The sequence below is a fragment of the Zosterops lateralis genome (genome assembly GCF_965231275.1).
Source record: "Zosterops lateralis genome assembly, chromosome: 6".
NCBI classification, from domain to species: domain Eukaryota; kingdom Metazoa; phylum Chordata; class Aves; order Passeriformes; family Zosteropidae; genus Zosterops; species Zosterops lateralis.
Window position 1 is genome coordinate 35,014,500 of NC_139761.1, and position 26,424 is coordinate 35,040,923.

Below are 26,424 nucleotides of genomic sequence, written 5' to 3' on the forward strand. Positions count from 1 at the left end.
GGACAGGAGCTCCCCTTTATTTTGGCTAAATACAACTACAAATATCCATTGTGAGAAAATGGTTAATCCAAATTAATTGGATAAAGAATCTTTATTTTGTAACCAGAGATTTTTGATTTGACAGTGCCATCTGATTTCTTCTTTTTAATACATCCTGACAGATGCTGCACATGTTATGTGGTTTGAGAAACTTCACATTTGGCTCCTTTTTGTAGAGAAGAATGTTATCTATCCACTGATAGTCCTCAATGAGCTCAGTAGCAGCGCTAAGAATATTGCTAGTCCAAAGAAACTGGATACTGAGTAAGTATAAAAGGCTATTAAGTAATCTTGAGTATGTCTGCTGTGGTGGAAAGTAAAATAGTGACTTCTGGCATCAATGGGAAGACAGAACACCTTAATGGCTTGTCTTAGGAGTAAGACAAGGAATAAATCAAGCTTTTCTTTATTTGAAAGGTTGTATAAAGCTGAGTTCAACTGATTGGAGTATTGCACTGTTAAACTAGACACTCCTGCAAAGATAGATCATTTGACTCGTAGCATATACTGTGAAGATGACATGTTGTGGAATTACCTAGTAGTGTGATGAGTTTGCTTGTTGAACTACAGAGTCTATAATATGATTATCTACATGGCTAGTTCAAGATAATGTTGATATGTTCTGGTATTTTATCAGGTGTAAATTTCAGCCTGGTTCCCTGAGTTGGTGTGCCAGTGTGCTGCCCCTCTGTAGCTTTCTTCTCTGATCAAGGAATTCCCCAGGCTTCCTAGCCCCTGAGTATAATCCATATCCAGATGAAATTGCACACTGCTTCTTAAATTGAGTCTTAGTTACAATCCCTTGAGCAGTGTATCTGATGGTCTCAGCAAATGATAGCTCAATAATAGGCCCTGCATTTTTTGCCTCCAAGAACCAGTAACCAGGTGTCTTTTTTGGATTTGAAGTTCTCTTCATTTAGAACAAAAGAGAGTATAAATATTGAAAAGAAACAAAATATTTTGGGGGCAGGTTGTTAGATTTATTTTGTGGGGTGGTGTGTGGCTTTTTTGGCTTTCTTAGCTTTAATCCCTGCATCTAGTAAGTTCTTGCTTTGGGTTCATTATCACAGTCACTATGAGACCTTTGGGAGAAATATTGCTATTATGTTACTTGAACTTCTTTTTTTAATAACCCTTTGATGTGTCAGTTGCTATGTCTGAAAAAACTGCAATTACCTCAATAGAAATTAGAGCAGTATAGTCATGCAGGAAATGATAATCCAGTGTTCATTAACATTCTCTTGATGATTAATCTATCTTTTTTGCATTTTAGTATTCATAAACTAAATTAAAGACCAAGTTTCTCTTCACTCTACAAGGATATTTAATCTCTAATCTTTTTTTATTTCTTTTTTAGTGGCACAATTAGAAATAATGCTAATTCTTGAATATTGATTGGTTGAGAGTACTAATGAAAAGATTTAGATAGTAACATTTTTTAAAATAATCTGAAGTTGTCTTTAAAAAACGAGCAGGTCATTAACATTCCCTCCACCCCAAATTCCAAAAGCAAACCCAAATCAAAGTTGGAAGAGATTGGTATTGCATGACAGTACAACTTAAGTGGTCTTTAAACCCCTTTCAGATAACAGGTAATAACTGTTTTGTATGACTTCCTTACACAGGTTGGGTGCTTTAATGATCACAATAGCTGGCTTGAAGTTACTGCGTTCATCATTCAGTAGCCCAACATGCCAGTATGTCACTGTTATTTTCACAGTGCTCTTCTTTACTTTTGATTACAAAAGTTTTACTGAGACCATGCTGCTAGATCTCTTCTTCATGTCCATACTCTTCAGCAAGGTAACTATTAACTCTATTTTTAAGTGTTTCAGTTCATCCAAAAGGGGAAACAGATGGATAGTCGTATCTGATAGGTAATCTTGCAGATTCTCAGTCTTTTGTACTGTAATAGATATGCTGTAAGGTAACTAAGACTTCTCCTTCCTGAAGCATTTATGTTGGCTCGAGAAACCACACGTAACTTTCTAAACGTCTCCTGAGTTTCTATGTAGAACAATGAAGTGCATCTTATGTTACTTGCTTTTATAATTACATATTTTTTCTAAGTCTCAAAGCTTCTGATAGATCAATAAGAACTCTAGGATGACCAGTAAATTCCTCAGGATGCAGAACATGTTGACTGTTAATCAAAATACTGAATTTTCTTTCTTTTTTCCCCTCTCTAGCTTTGGGAACTCTTTTATAAATTGAGATTTGTATATACCTACATTGCTCCCTGGCAGATCACATGGGGGTCTGCCTTCCATGCTTTTGCCCAGCCCTTTGCTGTGCCACGTATCCTTTGAAAATGCAAAGTTTCTCCTGAAGTCGTGTATTTATAATTTCTGAGTACTGCATTATAATGGATTCTGTGTTACGGGCTAAAACTGCTGAACGAACAGATTTGTCTAGTGAGTATTTACAGAGTAGCTGTGCACACTTCCTGCCTTGTTACAATGCTATGAATTATACAGTAATGGTAGGAATAGCATCCTGACTTAAAAGAAACATGGACCAGAAGTAATTCTGAAAGTCACACAACTGTTCTTTTGATAGTCATTCCCTTTTACAGGAGTCACTAATTATGGTTTTAGTCCTTGAGTTTTGCATTTTAAACTTCTGTAGGCTGGTTTGAATGGAGTGTTGAGTTAGTATGTTCAGCAGAGTTTTTGGGACTGTCATGTTTAGTGCCAAATTTCCATCTATTTCTGTTTTTAAAAACACAAAGAATCCCCTTATTGCTGGAAATACTGCAAACATCTTTGCTGCACAGAAATTCTTAGAGATATTGTTTTGCTCTTCGTTGCTGTTGCTGTCTGTATTGATCACCATTACAGAAGCTAAAAAAAAAAGTAGTTGTTGCTTTGTTTTCCTTAATTCTCTTATCCTAAAGATTCTGCCATGTTGTTTGTACAAGCAGCTGTGTCAGCTTTCTTCTCTACTCCACTGAATCCTTTTCTGGGAAGTGCAATATTCATCACTTCATATGCCAGGCCTGTCAAATTCTGGGAAAGAGACTACAAGTAGGTGAAATAATAAAGTTTTAAAAAATTTTGTTTTTAATAGACAAGATATGTCTGAAATGTTAGTTTGGGGGTTTTGTTTGTTTGGTTTTTTTAACTTGAGAATTTCTGCTATTTTTTCCCTCAGAGAAAACTAGTATAAAGCACTGAAAGTTTTCCCTGAACTTGTTTCTGAAATACTGTAGCAGCTGTTTTTTACACTAGGATCATTTGCTTCAGCTGCTTAAGTAATTTCTGCTTAGAGGTATGCCATCCTGGTGTTTTTAAACATGGAATTTATGATATTGTGAAATGCAATTTTAATCTAAAAGTGAGTTTATGTGTAAAAAGGTTTTGGGGAACAGTTCATAGGTGTATTTTACCTGTGTTGGTTATTGTTTTGCTCACAGCAAAACTGGCTAAACTCGAAACAAAAATCTTTCAAAGGAAGTTTTTTTTTTGTTGAAAGTGGGATCAGTAGTAAAAGAATCTTCAGGTCAGATTATGTTTCTTTTTACTTCTCTTAAGCTCCCTGTTGCTGAAAGTATATCAGACCAATAAAATACTGTATAAACAGCATAGGGCAAGTTGAATGGATATTTCCGGTATTTCTTATTTCCCTTCTAACACTAGAACAATTAAAATGCAATGTTCCAAATCTTAGATTAAAGCATTATGGTTGTAATTTCAGCCAATGGAAAGAACTGTCTGAAAATTAATCTTTCACTAAAGTCTACTGAAATGTTAGCTGTGCTAATTTAATTGGTCTGAATTTTTTCTCACATCTAAACCTTTATGATACCTAAGAAAACATATGCACTTTTATCTAAAGTGCAAGATTATTCTGTGGCTATTTACTGTGAACAAACTTTATTAGGCATGATAATACTATCATATACAAAAAATACTTTTACATATGAGAAGAGCAGCAAATAAGCATCTAAAATTATTTTAGAGTAACCTTTTGAATCTATTTTGCTGGGAATATTTAACACTATATTAGTAGTTTCTTTCCTTACATATTCTTACAGTAATATATTTTGTATTAAATGGGCTTTATTTTATTATTTTCAGCACAAAACGTGTGGATCATTCAAATACTAGACTGGCTTCGCAGCTGGATAGGAATCCAGGTAGCCCTCCTAGCTTGATTTCAGTAGCTGATTTGGAGTTTTTTGGGGGTTGGTTTTTTAAGGGGGAGAGGGGCATTTGGGAAATGGGTTGGTGGGTTTCTTTTTTTTTTTTTTCCTGAAGATGAGTTTTCTTATAATGTTTTTTTTTTTTTTTCAAATGTAAATGGCTTTTATTGAAATTTTATAGTATTCATGATCAATTTGCCCTGTAATTCTTGTCCAACCATGCCCAACATCTGTCACTGTCTCCTCTTAGTTTCTTTCCATCATCTCTCTTGCTTTATTCTTTAGACTCTCCTGTAAGCTTTTTGATTTCACTCTTACATTTGTGCTCCTGCTTTACCTTTTTATTTATAATTGTAGCAGCCATTGAACTGTTTTGCTTTTTATTCTTGAGATATTTAAAAGGGACCAAGTATTATTTGAGAGTGTCTCAATGTCATGATAATGAGACCAGTACAAAAGACACCACTGAGATATATCTGTGTTCATTTGATTTTGCACTTTATTATCTTGAATAGGTTGATGGGAGATGCATGAGTGGAACTGAAGGAATAATTTGGAAAATGGAGGAGTGACTAAGAAAAAGCTTGTTCAAAATACAAGTGTCACTTGCCATTCATTTGGAGTAGTTGTCCTGTAGAAAAGGGGAAGCAGGGGTGTAGAGTATGACCTTGAAACAGGGCTGTGGTTAAGAAAAGATAGGATTCAATGTGGAGTAATAATTGACGTTCTAGCTTGAGGTTTTTCTGCAGTTTCAGGTAACCTAAATCCAATCTTCCTTGTAGGTTCAGATGATAACAACCTGAATTCCATCTTCTATGAGCATTTAACTCGTTCCCTTCAGCACAGCTTATGTGGAGACTTGTTGTTGGGTCGCTGGGGAAACTACAGTACTGGGGACTGCTTCATCCTAGCCTCTGACTACCTCAATGCACTAGTACACCTTATAGAGATAGGAAATGGCTTGGTCACCTTCCAGCTGAGGGGGCTTGAATTCAGAGGTGAGTGTCTTAGATGTCCTTAGCTGTCTGCACTAAAAAGTAGGCTTCTGCTTTGGAAACTGAAGTTATTTTCAGTTCTATCCTGGTAATAAATTCCTTTGACAATGGACTGCAAGGCCTCTTGATGCTCCTGTCACTTGATGCTGAGTCCCTCTTTCCATTTTAGTGCAACACGGCTACTTGTTAGAGAAACCTAACTAAAATGGGATCTTGGAGTGATAACTTAAGCTACATAAATATTTTGTGTTTTTTGGTGGATAGTTCACTTATTGTTAAAAGAATTTAATTGGAAATAGGTTGAATTTTAAAGTCTTCTAAACACAAGTTCACATTAAAGCAATCATAAGGCATTCAACACTTTGTTCTTTCCTCTGTTTTCTCCTAAGGAACTTACTGTCAGCAGCGTGAAGTAGAGGCCATCACTGAAGGGGTAGAGGAAGATGAAGGTTTCTGTTGCTGTGAACCAGGCCACCTTCCTCACATGCTTTCCTTTAATGCTGCCTTTGGGCAGCGTTGGCTGGCTTGGGAAGTGCTTGTAACAAAGTACGTTCTGGAGGGTTACAGCATCACTGACAACAGTGCAGCTTCCATGCTTCAAGTCTTTGATCTCCGGAAAATTCTCACCACTTACTACGTGAAGGTGCGGTTTGGCTCAGTGCTCCTGTGGGGGGAGGCTGGCTGGGCTACACCTGGGACCTGCTCAATGTCTTGAACTCATGTCTGTCACATGGGGATCATAGGATGAGGTGATAATTATAGATGTATGAACACCTTCTGCAAAGGAGGACAGAGTTTGTTGTACTGAGCATGACTCACTAGTCTGGTGCATGAGAAGGACAATGACCCTGTACTCCAGATCAGAGAGAGGACACCTCCTAGCTGAAGCTGGAATAGAAACTTTAAAACTGTTACCCAAATACAATAGCTCTGTTGTAAAAGAAAAGGTGGTTAGTCTGTTTCTTTAGAGAAAGCCAAGCTACTTTGGTCTTCATAAGCTGTCCAAACCTATCTTTGGTTCTTAAAAAAGAAATAAGCCCTCTCCTCCAGTTTTAAGACAGCTGTAGGCCTCAGATCCTTTCAGATAATCAGGGTACTAATTGAGATCTTTCACAAGCTACTCTCTTTGAGAGCTGAAAATGTTCAGGTTAAAAGATTTCCAAGATACTTATTCACACATGCATATAAGCTGTGTTCCCTAGCACAGAGGTATTAAACTGTTTCATGTATTAGGGTTTTTTTATTTATAATTCTTTAAACATCTGGTATCTAAGCCTCCATGTTAATGAAATAAAAAGTTCTATGTGTTGGTTTTCTGCAAAAATTACAGTGAGGATCCTATCCCATCCTTCTTTCCTTTCCGTATTGCTTCGGTTTAGGCTTCAGAAATCTTGACAGTCTTTGAAAAATACTCCTATACACCACCACACCACCTGTATTGTGTTTTCTCTGCAAATCTGTTGTAGCTGTGATATAAATGCTGCTGTGTATCAGTTTTATTCATTTTCACAAAAATAATGCAAATAAGTTGAAACAATTGAGATTGCTGGCTAAGGGTTTTTTTAATTGCAATATTGACTCATATTTTTATATTGCTGCTGTTTCAGGGAATCATCTATTATGTCACAACGTCCCCCAAGCTAGAGGAGTGGTTAGCTAACGAGACAATGCAGGAAGGACTGCGGCTGTGCACAGACCGCAATTACGTGGATGTAGACCCAACATTTAACCCCAATATTGATGAGGATTATGACCACCGTCTGGCAGGGATCTCACGAGAGAGCTTCTGTATGATCTATTTGAACTGGATAGAATATTGCTGCTCTCGAAGAGAAAAGGTAAATATTTGAGAAAAGCCATTCACTGTTCTAGGATGGTGTCACTTTTTTCCTTGTTGGTTTGACTTACAGATACGTTTAATGCTGATTTTTAAAATTAAAGTGTTTTGATTGAAATAGTTTTGATCTTCCAGTTTTGAGATGGGAATTTAATAGATTGTCTATATAATGTATGGTTTAACCAGCTCATTAATGAGTTTTATTTGCCAGCTTAAATCAACCAGTTGAATCTTAGACATTTATCTTCATGCAGAAGGATATGTCTGCAGAATTGATGTTTTGTACTTAAATATCAGTGTTCACAAATCAACCCTGACTTAAACAAAAAAAACACCAAAACAAAAATCCCTAAAACCCAAGATACCTGTTTCCAGCTTATCAGACTCACTCATTCTTTCTCAGTGGTCACATTATACCATTCCTTTGGACCACTGGAATTTTCACTGGCTTGTGAAAACAATCATCCTACATTCAACCTTTTCTTCTTTCCACAATCCTTCCATCTTTTAAATAGGAGTGTTAGTATGTTTGTAGAGGAATGCCTTGACTTTCTACTGTTTACAAAATAACTGTGTCAAATTAGTGTTGCCTTTGAGAATAAGCAGAAATTGATTGAGATTAAAGGGACAGGAATATAATGGGAATTTATGTGTTTAGTGAGGGGTCGGGGACTTAAGGGTTCAGTTTTGCTTTGGATGTTGAAGATCAGATAAGCCTGTTTTAACAGGGGTAAGATTCAGTGTCCTGTGGTCAAAGGACAAACAACAGCCAAAGAAAACTATTTCCCTCCAAGAAATGAACATGAAATATTTTGTGTGTGTATTGAAAGTCAGATTTAATCACTTAATTGAATGATGCCATCTGCTAGGGTGTTATATACCCTGGCTATACTACTGGCTTTGAAATGAGGGCAAGTCTGCCCTAACTAACACCTTGACTAAAGCTGTAGTCCAGGGAAGTTGTCAGGTAAATCAGGCTTAAATATTCCTAACAGTGACAAGCCACTGTATTATATTCACTGAAAATATTATTGTCTAAACCCCATAATTTAGCTAATCAGCAGTTTGCCTGCAAGATACACACCATGGAGAGTGTAGCATGCATCTGTTTAGCTTACAATTTGTCTTATTTCAAATAATAATATATGCGTGTGTACCTTTACAAGTATTCTTAGGTACCTGTAAAACTCTTGCTCACACTTCAAATCAGATTTTTTTTATAAGAGTGGCTGCTGTGATAGGTACATACACACACTTGAGAACTGCTATGTTTGGGTTGTTTAACTCCTTCTGGCAGAACCTTTTTCAGTGGCCATTTCGTTATTCCATTCACCTAACTCATTATTTTTTCTGTTGTTATTACAAGCCGCTGGATTCAAGTAAAGACTCGCCCCTAGTGACTTTGTGTTATGGGCTGTGTGTTCTGGGGCGGAGAGCACTGGGAACAGCTTCACATCATATGTCAAGGTAATAAAATGTTGTTGCTGTAAGCTTCCTATCCTCAAAATCCCTGAGTTCTTACATTAGGTTTTAGACAAATATCTTCTCAAAGAAGAAATAGATAATTGATGTCATCTTTCCTTAAACTGGGCAGATTTGCTGTGTAACTTGTCTTCATTACAACAGACAGTGAAATGTAACTAAAGAAAAGCAAATGAGGGAGAATTTGCAACTAAGCATATTGCTTTATTAATCTAATTCAAGATGGGAGTTCTGATATGGGTAAGGAGTGGTTATAACCAATTTAGAACTGATTGGGTTCTAGAAGTAAGCTCTATTTCCTGCACCAACTAGATGTTCTATGTGGAAGTAAGGGGAAAAGAGGAAAGTTTCTTGAAATGAAAAACTGATATGTCTTGGTGGATGTTAGATGAGACTATTGTGGTAAGTTAAACAGTTTAGCTGGCTCTGGGGCAAGCAGTTGTGTTTCTTCCAATCTTCATCTCAATTCTGTTGTCATATGGCAACTTTCTTGCCGATTGACAGCCTCAATTTTAGAAAGCAAATGTAAAATACAGCTATAAGGTTCAGGAAATCACAAGGTGATGGCTTAAAAAGAAGCACATAATTAGATGTGTAAGTTATTAGTCAGCTGGATGCTGACTATAAAACCTGTTCTACTTCAATTTCGGGGCAACTGTTGATTAATTATTCTAAATACCAGCCAGTTGCCTCTTGAAGGTGTTACATATATGGAGTTGCAAGATTACTCAAAGCATATTTGATTTTTCACTCTTAAGTTGGCTTAGTAATTGAAATCAGTGCCTTCTAAGCATGAAAAGTCGACAAGGTTTTTATTTTGTACTAAAGCATGGACAACTGGAGTTGCTGCATACCCTCTTTAACTGGTCTGTTGTGTTACATACCCTGAGAAGTTTTGCCTTTAAAAGTCTTCAGAATGAAATCAGGCGCTCCTCGTGATATTTATTTGCTTTAGTCCATGTAAATAGTCTGTTGCATGTATGGTTCATTCATTACCTGTTCAGTGCAGGTAGACACCTGATGTACCAAATTTTTTTGCACACACATCTTTTCCCTGTCTTACCTTTCCCCTACCTTACCTTGGTAGGGAAGAATTGTGTGCCTTTCTGTGCAGCTCAGTAGTTTCTTTTCAGTGATGATAACTGTGGATATGTTTGTACTTCTGTTAATATTTGGGTTTTAATTTTTTTCCTCCCTTAATAGTAACCTGGAATCCTTCTTGTATGGTTTGCATGCCCTATTTAAGGGTGACTTCCGGATATCTTCAATTAGAGATGAGTGGATCTTTGCTGACATGGAATTACTGAGGAAAGTAGTGGTTCCTGGAATACGGATGTCACTGAAGCTACATCAAGTGAGAGATTACACAGAAAGATGTGTCCAGTTTTTTATTTCTGTTTATTTGTTCTTTTAAAAATTTGTGGCTAGGAGAAAGGAAAAAGAGGATGAGAATAAAAGGACTATGATAGAAATGGACAATTGTAAAAGATGGAGTATCATCTCTTGTCCTCTGATTTATTACAGCTTTTGTGGAAGGTGATACAGAGGGAATGCTGTTTATGCTCAGAGCTTGAAAATTACATTAACTGTAAATCAGAGAACATGTCAAGCTGTGTTTCATACCAATCTAGAGAGCTCCCTTATGAACACCTTCTCCAATGTTTTCCCTCTCTCTTCCCTCCCTACACATATGTAATTGGTTTAAAAGGTTATGCATTCAAAGTCCTCTCCTCCAGTGGGAGTTGTTTTTCTTGTTCTTCTTACTTTGAAGTGTTGTAATCACAGGTTTCAGGTGAGAATGAGAAGGTTGGTTTTTCATAAGCTGAAATTAGAGTTTGTCTTTGTAGTGAAGTGCAGGTGAAGATGAACAATCTTAAATTCTGTCCAGTGTGTGTTTTAACTCATCAAGTACAAGAAAACATGTACTTAGTGAGAAGCACTCTGAGGGGATAAAAGTGTTGGTACTCAGGAAGAATATATTGCTTGAAAATCATAATAAGTAAACAAATCTTAGTTGCAGTTTAAAAATTATTATTAAAGATCTTTTTTTTTTTGGTCTTCATTGCAGTCTGGAGTTCCCCAAAACTAGCAGTGATTGAATTAATTCATTCATATGACACAAACTTTCTGAATTTAGGAGAATGTGTGTGTTAGAAGTACATGTAGCAAAGCAGAATAATTACCAAATCATTGTTGAAATCTATAGAAGTACCACTTCAGCAACTCTCTAAGTGTTCTCAGAGGATTACTGTGCAGAATGGGTTTGATTGAAGTCAGAGCATGAAAAGTGAGAGAAAACCAGATCACACTAACAATAAAAAAAAAAAATGTTCTGAACATTATTCTGTTAATCTATGAAAGATTATTTTATTCATTTGCAGTGCATGAACATGGCCAGGCTTCAGTCAGTTAGGAAATTTAGCTATTAACTACAGTCCTTTTTTAACTAGAAAGTAATGTTACCCAATACTGAATTGAACTTGTAGTTTTTGTGTTTTTATTTGACTGGCAGTAATGTAAGTTGTCTTGATAGTACCTGATGCTGAAAAACTTTGATACTGTGTCATCAAGTATTAATGTCAACTTTTTAATAGAAAATACTGTTTTTCTTCTTATTGCTATTTTCATATAGTACAGTCTCATTGAATGATCAGTGCTTTACTGAAACGTGTTTTACGGTTGGAAGCTTATGAGTAAGAGAAGCTAAAACTAAAAAGCTTCTGCCAACAGTATAACTAGATATAAATCTAGTGTAAAATTCACCTAGAAATTTACTCGAATCAGTGATAGGCAGGTTCTTCCAATCATGTTGGCTTTTAAGTTAAAAGAGAAGCAAAAACAAGCAAACAGAGCCAATCTGTTGTAAAAGACGTCATCTTAAACAGTGTTCTAAAGTAGGTATTTGATACTTTTGATAGCTAATTTGTGTAATGCACTGATAATTTCAAAAGTTTGAGGTGTGAAATGTTCTATTTTTATGTAGTTCGTCTGAAATGTTAATCATACCTTATTGAACATGTGTTATTGGAAACAGGATCACTTCACTTCTCCAGATGAATATGATGATCCTTCTGTCCTTTATGAAGCTATAACAACCCATGAAGAAAATCTGGTAATAGCACATGAAGGGGACCCTGCCTGGCGGAGCGCAGTTCTCTCCAATTCCCCGTCCCTTCTCGCTCTGCGGCATGTCATGGATGATGGCACCAATGAGTATAAAATCATTATGCTCAATAAACGCTATCTCAGTTTCAGGGTCATTAAGGTAAGTGTTGTGCACATTTCACAAGGTGACAGCAAGTTGGAGTGTATTTTAATAACTACACCAAATGGCTGCTTCTACTGAAATTTGTACTGTTTTGTTATTTATAGGGCTGGTTCTTCTCATACAGTGCAAGTATTGTATCAGAATATCACTTCTTTCTCATTTAAAATGTTATTTCTCATCCCATTCTTAGATTTGTTTATCCTCACTGTTGCAGCCTGTGTCCCTAAGTTCAGTCTGTAAAAACTGCATATGAGTGCTGGCAGTTCTGCAATGCAATACTGGATGTGCACATGAAGGCTTTGGTGTAACACAGCAGTCACTACACGCTCTCCATGCTCTCAGTGCTTCCCTTTGTGACACAGCCTCTCTCCTTGGTTTTTGCAGGTCAATAAGGAGTGTGTACGTGGCCTGTGGGCAGGACAACAACAGGAGCTTGTCTTCCTGCGTAATCGTAATCCAGAAAGAGGAAGCATCCAAAATGCTAAACAAGCTCTGAGGAACATGATCAACTCCTCTTGTGACCAGCCAATTGGCTACCCAATCTATGTCTCACCTTTGACTACTTCCTATTCAGATAGTCATGAACAGCTAAAGGACATTCTTGGGGGAGCCATCAGCTTAGGAAACATCAGAAACTTCATAGTGTCTACATGGCACAGGTGAGCTGAGGAAAGGGATTATCATTAGTATATGTTCATGCTTTCATGTTCCATTAACTAGTCTTGCACAGGCCCAACACAGCATAATTTATAATATTCAGTCACATGAAAATAAATAAATCTTGACTTTTATTTTAGGCACGTCAGTAACATATGGCAACTGGTTTGGTACAGGATTAATCTGCAAGGCTGAGTAATACACCACAAACTATGTAAATGAGAGCTCAGAGAAAAGAGGACAAGGTCTAGATGCAGGAACTGCAACTTCAAATCTAATGTTAGGTCTGATAATGAGAGACAATGCAACTTCTGTATGGTATTTTTCAGTATGATGGCTTTTGCAGTCTATAGTACCATCGTTACAGAACAAGGACTGTTTGGTAGGGCTCCTGTCTGGCAGATATTTAGCATGAAAGTGCCTATATTAATGTTTTAGGGCATGCTCATACATAGTTATGCAAGCTTTAGCTGTTCTAAATCTCACAAGTGCTTATATGTTACATAATGCTGTATGTTAGCTTCAGAACTGGAATGATAAAACTATTTTTCTACATGACCCCTGGGTAATCCAGTACAAACTCTTGCTGTGCTATGTTTTATAGGCTGTGAGAACTTTTACTGCACTTTTGGCCCTCTGATTGTGGCTGCAAAAGCAACAGTGGTAGCTGTGTGGCATTCAGAAATGTGCATCCCAGTTCTTAGTAGTTCCAGGAGTTGGTGCCATGGTCTGAACAGTCCTGTAGCTGTTCTGTTGGTTGTATTTATCTTAGACATCTACAGCGTATCAGAACAGAACATACTGCTTCACCCAGAGTGCCAAAAATGCCACATTTAATGCAGTCTGTGCTTGTCTCCTATTACCATCCACTTGTCCAACTTGATAAAATAGCAGGTGAAAGCATGACACCCAACACTATTTGAATCCAAGGTTTTTTATGCTTCAGGATTCTATGTCTTGGGACAAAAAAAATGGAAAGGAATGCTCAGTCTACTTGACTGTGACAGAAAAGAAAAATAAGAAGTAGGAATTGAAGGGACGAGAAAACGTGGTGTGGTTTTTGCATCCATTTGAAGTTCATTAGTGTAAACAGTGTGATGAAGAAACTGTGTGGTTATGTATATGGGAAAATAGTGGCTAACCTACTGTCTGAATGTTCAGTATGTGCTTCAAACAATTGTGAGTGTATTATTGAAGATAACAGAAACCAAATACATTAAAAATCCAGCAAACATTCTTTTCTTGCTAGTTTGTGTAGACAAAGATTTTGCCCTGTAACAGTTACACATGACTAGTGTGCTAAGTAGCATAAGTTTTACTAAACTGTTCAAAAATAACCAGGATGTTTTATGAGCGTTTGAGTTGGAATTTTATCACTTTATTATACTTCAGAGGTGACATAATTTTTAAAAAAGCTAAATTCTATGAGCATTTGACTTGCTATAAATAACTGTTATTGAATAGCTGTCATGAAGATAATTGCAGTGTCTTAGAAAGCAGTGTTTATATTTGCAAAGCATATTCTGGGAAAATAAAGTCAAGTTTTAATTGATTTTAGGAAGTGCTGTGGATTGTGCTGAGTAAAGCCTTTTGCTTGTCATGAAGCATTTCATAGGAATCCTAATGATTAGGAGTTGTGCCTTAATGTATCATTTGCATTATGTTTCCAGACTAAGGAAAGGCTGTGGAGCTGGCTGCAATAGTGGTGGAAATATTGAAGATTCAGATGCTGGAGGTGGAACTTCTTGCACAAGTAACAATGCAACTATCAACGAGTCACAGAGCAGCATGTCACAAGGAGGAGGGAATGCACCTACAGGGCAGGGACCTGGAGCAGTACAGCACCCTCCTGTTGCAGCTCATCCCACAACTTTTCCTGCAGCTCATCCACCAACTCATCCCTCCACTCTGGGTAAAGTTAAAACAAAGAAACAACTTCATACAAGTTCAGTCTTATAGCCAGAACAGGCCTTTCAGCTCTTTGGCCTGAGTTAAAAGAAAAAGCAAACAAAAGTGATGTGATTTTATGTTGTGTTAAGAGCTGCTGGAGTAATCTCAAACTACTATTGTTTTATGCAATACAAGGTTCCCAAACAGATCTCATAAATAGCAGTATAGTTGTGCTGACAAAATAGATGAAATAACTTTTTATAACAGGTTTCTACAGACTGAATCTTTTCACTTCTGTTGTGTTGCTTGCAAATGCTGAACTCATCATTTTTGGGGAATGTTTATATTTCTTATTTATACAGTGAAACAAGTTCTCTTATTTGCACAGTATTCTAGCTGAATCTATCCAAGGGTCCGTAGTGATCTGTAGCTAAGGAGGCAACAAACACTAAAGCTGAGAAAGTCTTTCAAACATTGCCATTACTCACAAAGAAACTATAGCTATATGTAGTTGAATGAACATAAGTAGATCTATCAGCTGAGGAGAGGTATCGGCAAATATTTAGTATAGGAAAAGCAATTACACCAATGCTCATGAACTGCAATTTCTGTTTTGAACTTTAAACGTATTAAATTTGAACTTGTTTTAAAATAGCTTTTGTTCTAACAAATTTTCTGACCCAAACTTTGAATATGTAATCAAGCATATTAAGAAAGAATGTCAGTATTTTGAAACATGGACATTTGTACATCTCTTATTGCCTTAAGTACAGTAAACTGAAGTGCTAGTATTAAGAAAGAAATTTTTGTTAATGCATAAAGTGCAAGGTACTTGTCTGATAGGGATTGTGAATTGAACAGAATGTGAAATTGTGGGATAAGATGAATGGAATGTATTGAAATGTTCTGCTATGTGAGATGCAGCAGAGATCTTCTGCAATACATTTGCTTCCAATGATGTTGGTTAGACCAATCAATTTTGTATATCTGTGCACGTTTGTGTGTTGGCGTTCTATTGCGTGTGGGAGGCTTTATCAAACTTTCCTGATTCTGTATCTTTTACTTTTAGGCACCAGTCACAGCTCTCACTCTGTGCAGTCCAGCCTTGTCAGACATTCCCCTGCCCGTGCCTCAGTAGCTAGCCATTCATCCTATTGCTACGGCAGCCGTCATTCATCTCTCCGCACATCCGCGACAGGCTTTGTGCCTTGCCGGCGCTCTTCCACCAGTCAGATCTCCCTTCGTAACCTCCCATCATCCATCCAGTCCCGCCTATCTATGGTCAACCAAATGGAACCTACTGGCCAGACTGGGGTCAGCGTGCAGCATGGACTGCCCTCTTCTAGCAGCTCCAGCCAAAGCATCCCAGCCTGTAAACAGCATGCCCTTGTGGGCTTTCTAGGGACAGAAGGAGGGAGTAATGCAGCTGAAACTCAGTCAGGTGGCAATGCAAGCCCTGCAAATCAAATGCAAGCCAAAAAGGATGACGTTATTTACAGAATCCAGGTGAATAGTCTAGAAGAACAAGCTAACTTATGTTTCCATGTGCTTTTATTAGTTGTTCCTTTCTGTGTTGTTGAAATCGCTGCTTACAAATACACATTCTGGAATATCTGGTATACAGTTTTTGTGCAGTTATGTTTGGAGAATTAATGTAACGAAAAGATTTTCTGAACAAGCAGCCTTCCTGTGTGTTCCTTGTTTACATTATTTATGTTTTGCTGTAGTGCAGCTCTGAGAATGTCAGTGGAACTCAGTTCCACTTTGTATTTAGTTTACCTTTTATACATTACAGCATGTAAAGCTAAACAGCTTCATTTGCAGAGTAGAAAGATTTTTTTCTTTGAAGCCAAGTAGATTTTCCACAAAAGTAAGTGTAACAATACTTGCTTTCACTTTCATACGTATTTATTCTTTGATTATATCTACTTCGGGGCTTACTGAACAGCAAACATTTCACGAATGTGAATTATTGACGAAGTTAATCATGGCAGCCTTACTTGTTTTGTAAATCCAGGAATGTGTATTCTTGCTTTCTTAGCTTTTATTGGCCCTACATACATGTCTTTGGCATTATACTTGTGGGAAACCTCAAGAAGTGTTTTTAAGACAATAGACTATAAAAAACATGATTTCATTGCTGATACCACCTCAGTTTAGAGTAATCCTTAGTAAATTGCATCATAATGGGCAAAGTTAAATTAATTTTTCAGGTCTGTGCTTAGTAGCTTTTGTTTGCAGGCAAGGGCCCTTTTATAAAGCTGCTTACTAATTCCTCTGTCTAAGGAGGATAAAGTGGATATGTGCCCTTGGATAGTGAACATTATGGAGTTCTCTCTGTCCTTAAAATAAGAAGAATTTTTCAGGAGTTTTCTCCTGTTTGCCCTGAGGAAAGGCCAGTTTACTTCAAAACACAAGGTGGATCTCAACTAACCATGCTAGTAGATAAATACTTCTGCCTAACTATGAATTCTCCAAGTTGTTTTAGATATTCTGTGAGAAGTAATGAGCCGATTTTAACAGCTCATCATCTCTTAACGTTTCCCTGCTACTAGACTGTGCCTGCCAATGCTTTTGTTGTGCCAGCTCCGCAACCCTGCCATGAGCTAGTAGAACTGAAAGAAGTGGGGAAGGGAAGCAGAGCTGTTGCTTCAATGAACTGGCATATTGTTAGCTGTGTCTGATACCACAGCATCATTTCCAAATTCAGTGCTGTTTGGGCTTGGAGAGCCTGGAGCTCAAGTTTCCAACCTTGAAATTGGTCAGAAATCGATTTCAGTGGGTTAAAGTCAGTTATCTGGAATTACACAAAAGATTACAGTTTATCTGTTTCTTTTAAATTTTGGCTGAACTAACAGTCAAAACTCAATTCCTACTTATAGTTAATGGATCCCAGTCAAGTACTGGAAGGGATCAACGTGTCAAAAAGGAAAGAGCTGCAGTGGCCAGATGAGGTGATACGGCTAAAAGCTGGAAGAAACAGCTGGAAAGACTGGAGTCCTCAGGAAGGCATGGAAGGCCATGTAAGTTTTGCTTGGAAGTTGGCAAGCTAACCTTAAAAAAGGCAGTGTCTTGATTCTGTGGCAGTCTGCCTGTATGTCAATGCAAAGATCGATGTAGTAGGTAAATTAGATCAGCAGCTGTCCTCAAAGTAACTATTGCTGGAAAAGCAGGTCTAGAATCCTAATTTGAGGTAAAGATATTTCTGCAACTCTGTGCAAAAGATGCAGGATGATTTTTCAAATGTTGTCAGCCACCACTCCTTTCTTGCCTTCTTTCAGCTTGTCATGATCTCTCAGGCATTGCTCTCATTCATCTAACATTCATTTTCCTTTCTTTAAACTGTCAATCCCTGAACAAATAAAGAAGATCAATTTACTAACAAGTTCTTAACTGAAAAATTAACAGTAGCTGGTTTTAAGTTATTCTGATCAAAATAGAGCCAAATAAGTTTGTCTTTAGATGTCTCTTTATTATGTAATAGATACATGATAGGTGTTTACTTTCCTTTAAGAAGGAAGTCTGTTCTAACTAAAACTTGTGAAAGCCCATGACTTGAAATTCCATCTCTTTTCCCTAGGGATGTTACATCTGCAGTTTACAAAAATTCACTGAATTGGCTAGAAAACTTATTTCCCAATTAGTCTCCTTTTATAAGCAAAAAACCCAGTGTGGTCTTCGAAGCTTTTTGATTTTTACGGAGATGTACTTTTTTAAGATCTTGATGTCTGTACAGATGCTCCAGTATTCTTTCCGTGATAGAGGGAAGAGTCACTGACACTGTGTCTGCATTTGTTCATCAATACAGCTATATTTTCATTTGGAATAGAGCAGTTTTGAAGAAAATTCTTTGACTGTTTACCTCTGTTAGAGGTGTTGTTTATAAATTGCTTTTAGGGATAGATTTTGCCATTTGAAAGTCCACATCACTGTGGATATATGTGCAAACTTGAGGTAAGAAATGGAGATATGCCAGTAACACAGTGTACACTGTATCTGCCTTGCTGTTGCATCTACATGAAGAAAAAGGCTTTGAAACACAATTATTCATGGAAGGAATCTACCAGAGTTGACAGTCAACTCTTAGGACAGTAAGATTATGTTGTAGGTAGCACCTGTAAGTAGAATGCTGTTGTAAACATTCGCAGTTATGTTGGATTTAGACATACTGTTGCAGATCAAGAATGTGGTAAAGATGGTGAATGTAAAGGGTTATACTGAAACATGTCCTCTTGCTTGGTATCACTGGACAATTTTTTTTCAGGAGTTTGTGAGTGCATTTTGTGAACTGCAGTATGCTGACATGTACAGTGATTGATGGTATTAGGAAGATTAAAACAAGAGGATTTAAAAGTCAGAGTAAGCTGTTGTTCTGAATGCTTCTTGTCTATTTTTTGGTACAGCATATAGGCAGTTGTGTTTTTTTAGAAGAGCATCTTTTAACCTAACAAGAAAGGGGGGAAGCACCAGATTATCCTGTGTGTGATTAGGAGGAAAGGATTTAGCTTGATGACATCGTTTCCACTGCCAGCTTCAGCTGCCTGTGGTTAAGCATACTAGTAGCAGTAAAGCTCTTAGGACAGTCTTCCCTTTCTGATCCTGTGGCTCTGGTCCTTTCTGCAGATAGGCAGAAATGATTCTTACCTGCTGAGTTGCTGCTTATTAAGCAGTTTACCTTATGTCTGCTCTCAGTATGGACTTCAGCACTCAGTAGTTTAAAACTTTGCAGTTATTTAGAAAAAAGCATTTTTCTTAACTTAGCTTTTTATCTTGCTAAGTATGTAGTGCAATGTGTATATAAGACAGAAAGACATTATAATGTTTCTTCAGGGAAATTACATTTAGCAGTCCTCTTTGGAATGTAGCTACTTTTTCTAGGTTTTGAGAGGGTATGCCCAGCATTATCTTTCTATGATACATGATACTGGGGCATAGAAGAACCCTTTTCCTCCAAGAGATTCTTACCACCTCCTGACTATCTAGTGACAACATTTTGCATGTACCAAATAAATGCCAGTCGTGATAGAAGAGATGGTAAAACTGAGTGTGGGGATACGGCAGTGACGAGTTTCAATCTGTGTACAACTCTTTGCATATACAGTTTTTAAAGAGCCGTGATATTGACGCCTGTAGCTATCTCGAAGGCACCAGTCTGAAATTGAACAACAAGGATGTAGTACTTGGAAGTTCATTGGAAAACTTTTTATTGTGTCTGGGGACAAGATGTTCCTGGTCTCATTTCATATAGGAGCTTAAATTTATATGGACACACTTTGAAGTCAGACTTGAACAGACACTTAAATATCATACTGTTGCATCAAAGAGGAACTAAAGATGCTGTACTTTCCCTGGCTGAAATGCTCTCCCTGTATCTATGCAATATAGATCTCATGCAATGGACAAAGCTAAATGTCCTTCACCAGTGTTAAGAGAAATTGCCAGCTGTTTATTATGAAGATTGAGTCTCTTGGATTTGATCTTGGAATATTGTGGTTTTCTGACTTTTTTTTCCCTTTATATCTTTAGGACTCTTGAAAACTTTACTGCTGTGGAATTTGTAAAAATTAGCTATACTTGCTTTTTGACTTACTTTGTCTTGAATTAAGGGTTCTTTTACCACAGTTAGAAAAAGTTAGAAAATTTTAGATAATTCTATTACTATGAAGCTGATGATAATTATACCCATGTTAATGGAGCATCCTTATGGTTCCTTTGGGGTACCCAGAAGTTAAGGGTGTGTTTTTAAGGAGGCAGATGAACGAAGACAGACAAGGTATGAAAAGGGATCGCCTGGTAGGCAGTATCAGTCAGGATCCTTGGAAGTAGTGGATCAAAGTACTTGAATTTTGTAAATCCAAGAGAGTATGGTACAAGAATTTGTAGCACTGTTTCTAAACTCCTTCTTCTTTGTAATATTTTAAATTTAAAATTGTCTTTGAATAACTTGATTTAGAAGATCAACTTGAATTCACAGTGCATAGGTAACAAAATCAGGGCAAGAGCTTTAACTTGCAAGAGACAGTAGTTTACACCTGACTCCTTGTAAACTGTGGTCTGTGCTGTACAACACTGAGGTATTTTGAGATTACTACAAATCAAACATCAAAATATCCCAGATCTCTATGTGGGCACTTTTTTCAGTTGCTACTCACTTTGGTTGAACTGTTTGATTCTGATTTGGGTCAAGTTGTTTGTTTCTACTCAAATCTAGAGCAGACTGGCTGCTCCCATGCTTGTAAAAGACCTAAATATGATTTTAAGCTGCAGATCTTCAGCAAGACTTCAATGTGCCACTTACCTGTGGGGATGCTGTCATTGAAAAATGGGCAACTAAGTCAGTATAGCACCTGTATTTTTGCTCCTTTGGCCCTGTGAGGGTCTTGAGTTATCAGCCATAACTTTGATATGATGGTTCTCCCTGTGGAGCTTACATTTTATTATACTTTGGTGTGTTTTTTTTCCCTCCAGGTGATTCACCGCTGGGTGCCTTGCAGCAGAGATCCAAGTAGTCGGTCACATATAGACAAAACAATCCTGCTGGTTCAAATTGAAGATAAATATGTTGCTGTTGTTGAAACTGGAGTCCTTGAACTTGGGGCTGAAGTGTAAATCTCTTTGAGACTGAAACTTCCCCTTCTCCAATGGTTCAGAAGAGAGAAGGGTCCAGAAGAAGCAGCTCCCAGGACATGAAACTTTGGTCCGGTTGTAGGAAAGGACTTGAAACACAGATTTGTCTAAGTCCCTTTCCCCAAATAAACAAGTGTAAGAAATTTTTTAAGTTGTTAGCTGCTGAAGAAACACTTGCATGAAGGATAGATTTGTTGAGACATATCTTTTGTTTATAAATTTTGTTATGCATTGCGTAATGCTTTAAATCAACAAACTTTTCGGTTCTAAGATCAGAGCACCTCATATTTTTCTAATTGTTTTGCCAAAAATTGCCATGTCTTGTCACAGAGTGTGTGGAATTCATCCACCTTATTTTAATGAAATTGACTACAAACCTTCAGTTTGGTGAAACAGTGTAAGGGTTTCAGGTGTGGCAAGAAGAGACTGAACAGATGTATAGATTCTTATTCCTTATGAGCTAAACATTAATGAGAACTGCACTAATTTTTTTACAGCAATGCACTAAAAACAACCCTGAGATTGCTGAGAACATTTATTTATATATATAAATATAAGTATATAAAATACCATTATTTAAATTGCCTTTGGGATTAATCCCCTCCCTCTCCATATACATGTTGATGGTAAGGGCTGTGCCATGGGTTTGGTTCTATGTTCTGTATTTCGTACAAGTGCATTTGCTGCATCCTCTTCACAATAAATGGTAAAATAACAAATGTGTAGAAAAGCACCTGAGTATCCCTGTACTACATCAGACTGTACTGTGGTAGCAGTGGTACCTCAAGCCTGTACAACACGTCTAGCTTTAAAGTGGGCCTCAATATGACTTTCTATCTGTCTTCCCTTCACTAGCCATGGGTTCTTTGCTTCTTTACACCCAGAGCTGGCTGTGTTGTTTCACTGGCTCTTCTCTGGCAAACACGGTGGTTTTAGTTTTGTAGTGGGAGGTGCAGGTCCATGATTACTTAATCGATGCTTGAAGGTTTTTTTAATTCTATCCAATTATAAAAGAAGAAACAGCAACAACTCCCCAAACAAAATGAGAAAAGAATCCAACAAAACTTGACTTCTGCTTTTAGTGATCTTTTATAGAAGGCACAGCCCTAAACTTGTATCACTTTTACCACCTTGCCTTTTCTTTCCCTTTAGTCTTCATTCTTTTCTATGACTTGAATTTTATTTTCTGTGATTATATATTCTATGTAAGTGTAATTTGAGTATTTATAACTGTGAAGTTGAATTATTCATGTGTTACATATCCTAGGTTTTATTGTATTTTTTTAAAAGTGTGTATTCAGGGAAACAAGTAACTCAGAACTATCATGGGAGTGTGAGAGGGAAACTGGTTTGTTCTTGACTTGCAGTTCCTATGACTCACTTTTCTTAATCCGTAAGAAAGAAATGTACCTGTTGTGATTGTTTCCTGTTTCTACCTGTAATTATATAGGACTCTGTGGGGAATTTGCATACAGTTCTAGCTTTTGGGAGCAGCCATCTTCTTCCGAGTCACCTCCACTTCTTTATATGTGTTGTAACTAGGAGAGACTTCTGATATACCACAGAGGTTATTATAATCAATTCTCTGACATCAGAGAAACATTGTCCATTATGTACCTAATGTAAGAGTGAAATTACACGGGATAAGAAAAAAGGAAGAAACAGCTACCTAAGAAACACTGGTATTCCAGCTCAAGTCACTGTATGCCATCTAGCCATGAAAGGGTGAGTCTGTGTGCCTGGTAGCTACTCAGTTCCAGTTACTGTTCCCAGTAAATGATACTGGGACCTTGCTTGCATCATAGACTATGCAAACTTGTCCTCAAAATGCTGTGCATCTAAAAGTTGTATATTACTATTCACTTTATTCATACACAGTCCCATTTAATCATGGTATAAATGCACAGATCTGCCAGCCTTGAAACTGTGGAACAGCAAAATTATTTATCATATGTATCACATTATAGACTAGTTGAATTAATCTCCTGCATATGTGAAAATGTATTACAGTAGATGAAATTTCTGTAGCGGTCTGGTAATGCTGCTATCAGGAATGAAGAAAATGTGTAAGTTTTGAATCAAAGGCCTTTTAATTAAGGTTTTATTCTATGTCCTTCCCTTTAGGTAAATACTCCTTTAATTAATTAACCTTGAAGGTTTTATATATTGCTAGGAAAATTGCTTCATTTGAAAGGGAGAAGCTTGCCCCTATTTGACATTAATTGCACCAGCTTGGGTTTTTTTTTTTCCTTGTACTGAAGCCTTGAGGTAAACAAATGACTGAAAACCAAAATATACAGCTTAGGGGTTTTTTCCCCTTTTTTTTTTAAAGCTGACTGAAACAAGTTTCAGTATGTTAACCCTAGCTGAACAATCTCTCTCTCTTCAGGGCAAGGTAGGGACAATGTCCATTGCTGGTAAAAGACATGATAGGAGTTAATTGCTTGTTAATATGGAAATTTTAGCACATATGTGTATCTGCCTAGAATTAGATTGGAAAACAGCAGAGAGGGGAAGAGAGACTTTTTTTAAGGGCAGAGAGGATTGGTGAATATTTTTATTTTTTATAAAACATAAGGCTTTTGGTGTGCTGCCTTAAAGAGATGGATTTTAATGTGGACAGCTAACAGGTTAACACTTCCTTTCAGATACTCTGCTAACATCTGTTGTGAAGCCATTCACATAGTGCTTATACCTATTCCAGATCTGCTCAACAGAAGCCACCTAGCTGAAATTTCGTTCTTCTATAAGGCTTTGGAAAATTAACTCTTTAACATTTTTCCTGAACTCATTAAGATTCATATGATTGTATATTGGTTTGTAGTTTGTCTTTGGTTTCCAGCATGCAAGTGACAAAAATGTTTTTCTTCTAACTCAGAATCACACAGAATTAACTAGGTTAAAAAAGACCTTTGAGATCATAAAGTCCAACCTATGGCTGAACATCACCTTTTCAACTACTAGACTATGGTACGAAGTGCCACATCCAGTCTTTTCTTAAATACCTCCAGGGATGGTGACTCCACCACCTCCCTGGGCAGCCCATTCCAGTGCCCAGTCACTCTTTCTGTGAATAATTTCTTCCTAATGTCCAGCCTAAACTTCCCCTGGCACAGCTGAAGACTGGGTCCTCTTGTCCTGGTGCTGGTTACCTGGGAGAAGAGACCAATCCCCACCTGGCTACACCCTCCCTTCAGGGAGTTGTGGAGAGTGATAAGGTTTCCCCTGAACCTCCTCCAGGCTGCACAACCCCAGCTCCCTCAGCCTCGTCATAGGATTTGTGCTCCAGACCCTTCACCAGCCTTGTTGTCCTTGTCTGGATTCATCCAGACATCTCAGTGTCCTTCCTAAACTGAGAGTTCCAGCAGAGGACACAGCACTCAAAGTGGGGCTTCACCAGTGCCCAGTACAGGGGGACAGTCACTGCCCTGGTCCTGCTGGCTACACAGGCCAGGATGCCTTTGGCCTTCTTGGCCATGTGGGCACACTTCCCCACAGGGTAGACCTGTCTGTGGAAACCTCTGTTCTAGATGGAAATTATTCCATCTTTTGTTTTATTTTCTTGGGCTTTGTCTTGGTGTGTAATATTTTTCTCCTGTTATAAGGGTGGGAAAGATGGGTATTTTCATATTAGTCCTGTCAGTCTAAATTGAACCTTACCATAGAGCAGATTTTTTTAGATCTTTGTAGACTTTCTTGAAAAGAACACTTACAGATGTTTGCTTTTACTCTGTCCCCCTTCCATTGTGATGTTCTTTTGCCATAAGAACATTCCAGTTAAGTCCTACTGTTGTAGCTTCCAGGTAGGTCCCAATCTATTTTTCCTCTGATTTCTTTGGAGGTGGTATCTATGTGTACATATGGTAAGGAGTTCTCCCTAAAACACTCACTTGCAGAAAAGGGCTTGAAAACCCCATTAATCAGATAATGTTCATTAGTAAAAATGGCTATTACATGATATTTTAAAACTTTTTCCCATTTCACTTCACCATGAAATCTTTTAAAATGTTCTGATTAAAAAACCCAAAAATCTAGAACTGTGTATATGACACCACTGATGACACCTAGACTTCTGTGCTACTTCAGGTGGATGATACTAGTGCTGGATTTTGGGGATCTCTCTCATGGTCCAGCAGGTGTGAAGTGGTTTCAGAGTTTGGGGAAGATGATGGTGGTGATGATGATTTCTTGAGATAATTCCATGTAGGCTGAATGGTCTTACAGCCACTTTGCCTGGGACATTTGGCATGTTTCAGAGTGGTGATGCCAGCTTTCTGGTCCAGAGTGCAGTTGTCACCAGTCGTTCCTCATCCCATGGTCACAATGCCTTTGGGAACTGAAGAACTCTTTGAGAAGCCTGGATGACTGGTGAGATGACAGATGAAGACTTGTGTGACACAGGTCCATAAAGGTTTGAATTTGGGCAACGGGGGGGAAGAGATGCCTTATGATTGATTCAGCTTTGTCTGATAATGCACACACCATCGTGCAATCTAGGAGCATAGATAACAAAGACACTGCTTTAAAGACCTTTCTCAATTACAGAACTCTCCATTCACAAAATGGAGCTGGATAAATTGCATTTCTTACCATTAACAATATTATTCAACTTATATTGGATTTGGGGTTGTACCACCACAGGTTTTATGTACTTAATTTTATTAAGGAATTTTATACCTATTATATAGGCATCTATTATTTTCTTGTCTGGCTTGCTATTTGATATTCTAATGCAGTACATACAGTGGCACTGGACTCTTTCAGAAATTATACTGGTAATTCCTGGTGCCTTAGTAAAAAAGTGGGTACATAACACCTTGGTGGAAGGCAAAGTAAAGCATGTGACTTGTTTCATCCCAGCATGATACGCATATTTCTAAAAAGGTGATTAAGATGGCTGCCCCAAAAGATCTTGGGAGTATACCTACATCACTTGGTCATGAACATTTGAATATGAGCAATTTTTATGACTTCTGGTATGTACAGTTTGAATAGATAAGCCCAGTGCACTTAGGCCACAACTTTGAAAGATGGCAATCAAATAGCTGGATATGTAACTTACACAGATGCCCCTGAAAGCTGGACAGTAGCTGCTGGTTAGGGAGAGAGGGGAGTAGAGCATAAACAAGAGGATGGCTTTGGTTTTTAATGGACAATGAAAATATATATTGCCTCTACCAGCAAACGGTTACCTTGCCAGGGATAGGGATATATGTACCTGCGTGTCTGTGAGTGTGTATGTGTCTGCGTGTGTTATTGGAAACAGCCTGTAAATATTGTAGCTGTTTAAAATGGAAAAGGCAGAGAGTTTTTTTGCAACGTGTTGCAGCAAAAGGACAGTATTGACAGTGGAGAAACACTGAGAAATAAAAAAACCTTTTTTCACTTGTTGTCATTTATTGCACAATTACATTCTCTTAAGATATCATTCTCCCAGATTCCCTATAAAGGCTGTTTTAAGTTTACTCAAATCATCCTTTAATGA

At 37.6% G+C, this 26,424-nt stretch overlaps 1 protein-coding gene across 8 annotated transcripts in view; it reads left to right on the top strand.

Annotated features, from left to right (window-relative positions):
• Positions 1 to 26,309, top strand: part of PCNX1 (pecanex 1) — a gene marked incomplete at its 5' end in the record, with an annotated part of 89,637 nt that extends 63,328 nt beyond the window's left edge. For all 8 annotated transcript variants that reach the window (XM_083864265.1, XM_083864267.1, XM_083864268.1 and 5 more), the window contains 16 exons: positions 162 to 303; positions 1,665 to 1,842; positions 2,229 to 2,337; positions 2,936 to 3,065; positions 4,119 to 4,177; positions 4,966 to 5,181; positions 5,568 to 5,821; positions 6,786 to 7,016; positions 8,382 to 8,482; positions 9,701 to 9,851; positions 11,532 to 11,762; positions 12,150 to 12,424; positions 14,093 to 14,334; positions 15,382 to 15,818; positions 17,195 to 17,335; positions 20,781 to 26,309. In XM_083864265.1, coding sequence (XP_083720391.1) covers positions 162 to 303; positions 1,665 to 1,842; positions 2,229 to 2,337; positions 2,936 to 3,065; positions 4,119 to 4,177; positions 4,966 to 5,181; positions 5,568 to 5,821; positions 6,786 to 7,016; positions 8,382 to 8,482; positions 9,701 to 9,851; positions 11,532 to 11,762; positions 12,150 to 12,424; positions 14,093 to 14,334; positions 15,382 to 15,818; positions 17,195 to 17,335; positions 20,781 to 20,921 — 3,038 coding nt within the window. In that variant the 3' untranslated portion in view covers positions 20,922 to 26,309. The remainder of the gene's footprint in view (positions 1 to 161; positions 304 to 1,664; positions 1,843 to 2,228; positions 2,338 to 2,935; positions 3,066 to 4,118; positions 4,178 to 4,965; positions 5,182 to 5,567; positions 5,822 to 6,785; positions 7,017 to 8,381; positions 8,483 to 9,700; positions 9,852 to 11,531; positions 11,763 to 12,149; positions 12,425 to 14,092; positions 14,335 to 15,381; positions 15,819 to 17,194; positions 17,336 to 20,780) is intronic.
• Between the last annotated feature and the right edge of the window lie 115 nt (positions 26,310 to 26,424).